Source organism: Oncorhynchus kisutch, linkage group LG28, assembly GCF_002021735.2.
Source record: "Oncorhynchus kisutch isolate 150728-3 linkage group LG28, Okis_V2, whole genome shotgun sequence".
In the NCBI taxonomy this organism is placed as follows: Eukaryota; Metazoa; Chordata; class Actinopteri; order Salmoniformes; family Salmonidae; genus Oncorhynchus; species Oncorhynchus kisutch.
In genome coordinates, this window is record NC_034201.2 from 46,402,083 (window position 1) to 46,409,237 (window position 7,155).

The 7,155-nt window shown below is 38.2% G+C and overlaps 1 protein-coding gene across 1 annotated transcript; it reads right to left on the reverse strand.

Annotated features, from left to right (window-relative positions):
- Positions 1-627: 627 nt before the first annotated feature.
- LOC109873322 (heart- and neural crest derivatives-expressed protein 1) lies at positions 628-3,927 on the reverse strand. Its single transcript, XM_020464983.2, has 2 exons — positions 3,080-3,927; positions 628-2,532 (listed from the first exon to the last, which is right to left on the reverse strand). The coding sequence occupies exons 1-2, from the start codon at positions 3,551-3,553 to the stop codon at positions 2,437-2,439; spliced, it is 570 nt and encodes a 189-aa protein (XP_020320572.1). The 5' UTR covers positions 3,554-3,927; the 3' UTR covers positions 628-2,436.
- Positions 3,928-7,155: the final 3,228 nt, after the last annotated feature.

Here is a 7,155-nt window from a genome sequence, read left to right on the forward strand (position 1 = left end):
GTTATGTGTATACTTGTAATCGTTAATGACTGGGGAGTTTTTCAGGATACAAAATATTAACCTAATGGAGCTAAGTACAGGCAAAATCCGGCAGGGTAGCCTAGTGGTTAGAGTGTTGGACTAGTAACCGAAAGGCTGCAAGTTCAAATCCCCGAGCTGACAAGGTACAAATCTGTCGTCCTGAACAGGCAGTTAACCCACTGTTCCTAGGCCGTCATTGAAAATAAGAATTTCTTCTTAACTGATTTGCCTAGTTAAATAAAGGTTAAATAAAAATAAATAAATAAAGGGAAACCTGGTTCAGTCTGCTGTCTAACAGACACTGGGAGATTAATTCACCTTTCAGCAGGACAATAACCTAAAACACAAGGCCAAATCTACACTGGCGTTTGCTTACCAAGGAGACATTGTGGCCGAGTTAAATCTATGACAAGACTTGAAAATGGTTGTCTAGCAATGATCAACAACCAATTTGACAGACAGAGTTTGAAGAATTTAGGAAAGAATAATGGGCAAATGTTGTACAATCCAGGTGTGAAAAGATCTTAGATATTTACTCAGTAAGACTCCGCTGTAATCGCTGCCCAAGGTGCTACTACTTTCACTTTACCATGATGGGATATTGTAGATGGATGAGAATGTTTTATTTCAATGTTGAATTCAGGCTGTAACACAACAACATGTGGAATAAGTCGAGACGTATGAATACTTTCTGAAAACAGACGTCCAAACCAATATTATGCTGACCTAATATTAAGCACTAGTTGCTGATGGATCTATAAGCAAATCTTTGTTCAATCATATATGTTTTTTTGCATCATTGAAATAATAGCCTAATCTTATCTCTTCATTTGATTATTCTATACTAAAATAGGCCAGGGTTTCACAAACTCGGTCATGCTCGAATCAGCTGCTAGGGCAACAACCAAAACGTGGCCCCGGGATCTAATTTAGGGAAACCCTGGTATAGGCTATGCTTTGAAATTGATTGATTGATGGGACGAGTTTATCTTGTGGGCTGATAAGTCAATCGAAAGACGGTTTTATTGGTTCCGGGCGAAACAGCGTGCGTCTGTCCCATGACAAAATGGAACGTAATCACCGTAAATTGAACGTAACCAAATATTCGTTTTTCGTCTGCATTTTTAACTGAATTACTATAGACCTATATTGATCTATAATGAATTTCTGAATATGGTAAATATCGTATAGAGCCAATCAAATGTTTAAGCTCATACCCAAGAAAATTGCCTATAACTGCCATCACGACTGGCATATGACTTCCCTCGCCTATATCAATTATGACTAGAGATATATGCCACTGATTATTTATTGTACCTCGGACCCAGCATCCTGAAGCATGTGTTTTCATATTAACCACTGCACCTCAAACCCTTATGTTATCTAGCACATTACCACAAAACAAAACAAAAGATTGAAGAAACAAAATAAGAAAATGTATCCTCGAGGACCCAGCTGTATGGGGACCTGGGATAGTGGGAGAGAGGGAATGTGCTTCTTATGGTCTTCCACAACCTTTTATTTTATTTTATTTTTTTCACACATGCTGTGATTAAATTGTTCCATTTGTAACCTAAAATGTTTTACCAAACTGTACCATTACCCCGGATGTGTCTCGTGATTGATATAAATACATTAAAAAATGTAGTAATAAATGTATTAATAAATAGTAGCCTAGGGATATGCATATCAAGACCTATACCTAATCGTTATTTTTCAAGCACTGAATGATTTCATTGCCGTTTTACAACGATTTTGTGATTAATTATGTAATTCATTTATTAAGTAATCTATTAATATAATTTTACATCCAATTCACACAAAGACAACAATTTCGTCAGATTCAAATATACAGTCTAATAATTAACCACCTGTGTCCTTTGGAATTACGTTCCGTTTTTTTTTAACAGATATTTGTCCTGCAACGTAATTGTTTTCTATTTCAAAGGGACAGTTACATTAATTTGAGGTAGATTCCCAAAAAATATTAACAAGACAACACGACAAGTCGACACTATTATAACAAGACAATGCATAGCATAAAAAACACAGTGCTGAACATTGATTGCCGCGTTAAAGAATAAAGAAACAACACACATATACCACCGTGTCAGTCTCTCCGTTCAGTATTGTGGCCTATCCACAACCAAACATATTTATTCTAAGCTATATTGCCTAACTTTCATTTATATTCTATCAAAGAATACAAATGACAAAGAAAAGGTGTCCAGGCAGTTTTTTGAACATTTGCATTGAATTTGAATTTCACCAAGTCTACCGTGTTTGAATTTGAACATTGCACGTAGAAGGCCTATAGATGTGTATATAAGTGGTTGTATTCCTGGCAGCGATGTGCTTGAATACGGAGTCTGCGTGGGTTTCTGCTGCTTGCTCTGCTCAGTGACGTCAGAACAGTCACTGGTTCAATTCCAAAGCCCAGACTTGCTGAGGCCAACCTGTCCGCCCTTTGAACTTTTTCTCGTTTCCTAATGACTCTTGCAGGTCCTCGTTCTGTGAAAGAAAATACAAAGGGGATCAGAATATTGATATAGCATAGCATTATGCAGTTGTATTGCTGACTGACTTTTAACTAAACGTATATGGACATGGTCTGAATGAAATAAACACCTATTAGCCTACATGTACCATGTAACAACCATGCTAGCAGGATCTCAATGCTCTACTGTGAATCTTTAAAGGCCTTCTCAGGCTTGTTCAATTGAGAAGAAAAGAAATGTAACTCTGATATGCGATTCTAAAATAAGTTTAATTGTTCTAAACTGTGAAATATTTTCGCTTTAAATTGTCAACAAATGTGGTTAAGCAAATGATTTTAACATTAATTGAATAGACCTATACATGAATTACAATATTATGGCCTCAACTTTGTTTCAACAGTTAAAACCACAATCACGACGGCGCATATTCCCTACTTACGCATTAAATACACTCAATAACGCTGAAAATAATTTAGGTTGATGGCAGAATGTAAATTCCAACAAATACTTTTTAGGCCTACAAAGTTAGAATAATATACAATTTATAACACATAGCCTACCGTTTCCCGTTTCCGTTTCAAATCTCTGTTATCATATTTCTTGATTTCTGCATTGAATCCCTCGGTCTCTCCAGTGTCTTTAGCCAGCACGTCCATTAGGTAGGCAATATAACTTGTTGCTAGTCGTAATGTTTTAATTTTGGACAGTTTCGTGTCTGCCGGTACGTTTGGTATACATTCTCTCAGTTCGGCGAACGCAGTGTTGATGCTCTCCGTCCTCCTCCGCTCCTTCTTCGGCCCCGAGGCTCTCCTCTTCCCAGTGCGCGCTGAGGGAGCGTCCAGCTGGCTGTCGTGAGCCGGACCCTGAGCCCCAAACTCCGTGGAGTACGGAGACTGGATCTGGAAATCAGGAGGGACTTCGCCGTGGTTCACCACCCAGCTTTGGAAGTACGGGTTATCTTGATGACACCTCTGGACGAATGGAAAGGTCTCGTGCATCAGATGATGATGCTGGTAGCTCCCAATAAGGTTCATTTTGGAAAATAGATCAAAAACAAAATCTCCTCAGGTCCCAGCAGGTCTTTTGGAGTCTTGAGGTTGGTAACACTCGTCACTGACCAATGCTATAGTGATCAGGGGAAAGTGACATTAGCGAATGATGCTCCAAATCGACATAGGAAGACCTTCACTATAACAAATACAAACACATAAGACAAGCAACAAACGTTTATAAACGTTTCTTCAAAAAAAAAAAAATGTCAATTTTGTTGAAAACCCGTCGTTGTCATTCTGATAGGGTAGAACAATTACGTGTAAAGTGAAGTAGTATAATCCAGACAGGTTTTGACAATCTGGAGAGCACTTCTTTTTCGTGGGATTGCTCTCATTTGCGCAAGAAATTTGACCCTGCTGAAGGCGCGGGGCCTCAGGTTTATATGGTTTCGAAAACAACAGAACGAGCAGTCAGCCAATGAGGTGAGATGGCCACAGGTTGGGGTGGAGAGTGTGGGAGAGCAGAGCAGTCAGCGAGGTTTACAATAACATGCGCCATGGTGCCACAACCAAAACCGGTATGAGAACGTATGCAAACCAATACATAATTTGCACGGCCTGTTCCCCTTTCAACCCGAAGAAGAGTACAGTTTTCATGTTTAGTTCGATTAGTTATAGTTGAAAAGGCTCCGGCGGATTCCATACTGAGCTCTCTGCAGCCTTTACGCACGGTTTTCCCCCCATACTCCGAATTTATAATTGGTCTATATTGCTTCAGTTAGTAAAATATTGTGTTTTAGTTCAGCATAGATTCCATTGGTACTATATTGCATGCATTTGTGGAAGAAGAAAATAGGTTCCTTGTATGCATGTTGTAGCTTATTTCTTTGTGAGCACATAGGCTGTGTAATATAGGCTATATGTGTAATACAATGAGATGTGAAATACTTTGAGAAAGGGAAATTGTTAATTAAATATAACGTAGGCTAGAGATAGGAATGAAAAATGAACGCGTAGGTAATACGCCTACATCTAGAAGAAGAAAGACAATGCAAAGGTGTATTTTAACATTGTTTTTTTTTGCTAAATATATAATATGGTCTACTCGGTTAGTGCGCAAACTGTGTTTTCTCATTTGTGAGATGTGTGACTGAGCAGTGGCAACCCTATAAGAACATGTGGAAACAAATGTTTTATCAATGAACCTTTAAAATGTGGTCAATTATTGTTTTCTCTGATTTCACCCCCTGCGTTGAAATCGTCCATGCTTTTAACAACTGTTACTGTTAATAATCATACCAACAACTGTAGAATCAACCTTTGTTATAGTTTTATATAAATGCCTAATCAAATAAAAACCATATAAACTGAATTTATAAAGAACAGTTTAAATCACGACCTCACATAAAATGTAAACATTTCGAAGCTGCCAATTTCGTCAAAATAAGTCTACTTGTTTACACAATAACATACATTCATTAGAGGCTATTATTAAAATGTCTATGCAGTTAATGTGATCAACAAGGAAAATATACAGTATTTATTAGCCTATATTCCATTAATTGTAGAGGCTTCTGATATTAGATTTTTAATTCACTGTTCAAGTAATTAAATGTATATCAAGTAAGAATATGCAGTAACGGCATATAGTCTAAGTATGTTATGCTACAAAAACATTCATGTTAATATATATATTTAAAAATGTAATAAAAGTATTCATTTTCTCATTGGCTAAATGTTTACAATTCAAACGCAATGGACGCACAATTTGAATTAATGTTTATGGTCTTGGGATTGAAATGAATGATGGCTCTGTGTGTGTGTGTGTGAATATTTTTTTTTTTTTAATGTTTTGTGTAACACGTGTGGACAAATACACAGGCCTAAATAACAGATCTTTAACATCACGTTCTTCCATGATGCTATAACATGAGAGCCAGTCGAGAGGGAGGCGGCTGAAAGGAACGCGCTGGTTATCTCTCTTCTGGCTCAGGAATATTCATTCTCCATAGCTCAGTCAAGTAGAATTCCGCATTGCTGCCTGCAGCCCCATACTAACATACCATCTAATCTCTATCAGCCTAAAACATTATCCCATTACATTGTATGACCTTGACGCTATTTAGAAACCATTTACTTCATGTCTTATCTAAATATAGTAATAAATCAGAGGTGTCACGTTCCTGTTTATCACACATATTCCATAAAAGCACTCCTTGGAAGGCCACTGTTTATATTAGGGCAGTTGGTTACATATTTTAACGTCACCTATGTTAATGCCGACGGTCACGAGAAATAATCAATCACAACAATATGTCCATTATGAATGGCCATGCAGTCATGATCGGCTAGCTGCCTTTTCAGCGTCAGTAAGATGTAGGATCATATCAAATAACTGTTGTGCAGTTGTTAAATTGCAACAATAATCATTATGTCCGTGTCATTTTCTTTTTTTTGGGGGGGGGGGGCAACACTTGTTTTCGAGTGCACCAGAATTGTCGTGCTTGACATTTGAAATATTATTGGATGTAGTCTACATTGTTCTATTGATATTAGACTATACTAGATTCAACGGGTTGCATCTTTCCAGCATTTTAAATCGTTGCCTCTGCCTTTTCTTTAGCTTCTGAAATATATTTTTGGGGAAATATGTATTTTTTCCCTGATGTTCTTTGATTTCTATTACGTGGCTACTGTTTATCATTTCTGATGGTATAGACAATTAAATCCATGTCATGTTCTACCCGTCGGGCTCCCGAGTGGTGTAGCGTTCTAAGGCACTCAGTGCTAGAGGCGTCACTATAGTACCTGGTTCGAATCCAGGCTGCATCACATCTGGCCTGTGCTTGGGAGTCCCATATGGCGGCGCACAATTGGCCCAGCATCGTCTGGGTTTGGCTGTACTAGGCCGTCATTGTAAATAAGAATTTGTTCTTAACTGACTTGCCTAGTTTAAAAAAAAATAATAATAATATGTGATTTGCAAAAGGTTATCATTTATATCCATTTTCTTTCTGGCATTAAATTCCTAGGCACACAATGGTTGAATCAACGTTGTTTCCAAGTCATTACAATGAAATTATGTTGAGCCAATGTGGAATAGAAGTTGATTTGATATCTGTGCCCAGTGGGAAGGTTCAATCTCCGCATATCTCAAGAAGAATGAATGACTTACAATCATTCCATGTAATATACCCTCTGTTTGTATGGTATAGTTCTCCTATGAGTATGAAACAACCAATGCGGACACAGCCTCTTGAAAAGAAAACCTGACACTGTTGATTAAGAGTCCACTACGCAGATATGAAATACAATACTGGTCTTATTTTTCTGTAGCTCGCTGTAACCAACACTTTTTAACATGAAAAAGGCAATCAGCTTCCTCATAGGCTTGGATAGGCTTGGGCATCTTGTAGCACCAACAGGAGCACTGAAAGACCCTGGGCCCTGGCACCAACAGTGACCTCTTAACCTTATGCCTTTACCCCTCCACTCCCATCTCCCTCTCTTTCTCTCACTTTTGCTCTCTCGCTCTCTGTCTCTCGTTCTCTCTGCCTTCTCCCTCCCTCTCCTCTCTCTCGTCCTCTCTCTCTCTCTCTTTTCTCTCTCTCTCTCTCCTCTCTCTCTCTCTCTCTCTCTCTCTT

Excerpts from the sequence above, each read along its gene's own strand:
- LOC109873322 (XM_020464983.2), bottom strand. The coding sequence starts at position 3,553 with ATGAACCTTATTGGGAGCTACCAGCATCATCATCTGATGCACGAGACC. Across the intron at positions 2,533-3,079 it reads TGAAACGGAAACGGGAAACG|AACGAGGACCTGCAAGAGTC; the intron begins GTAGGCTATGTG and ends TTTCTTTCACAG.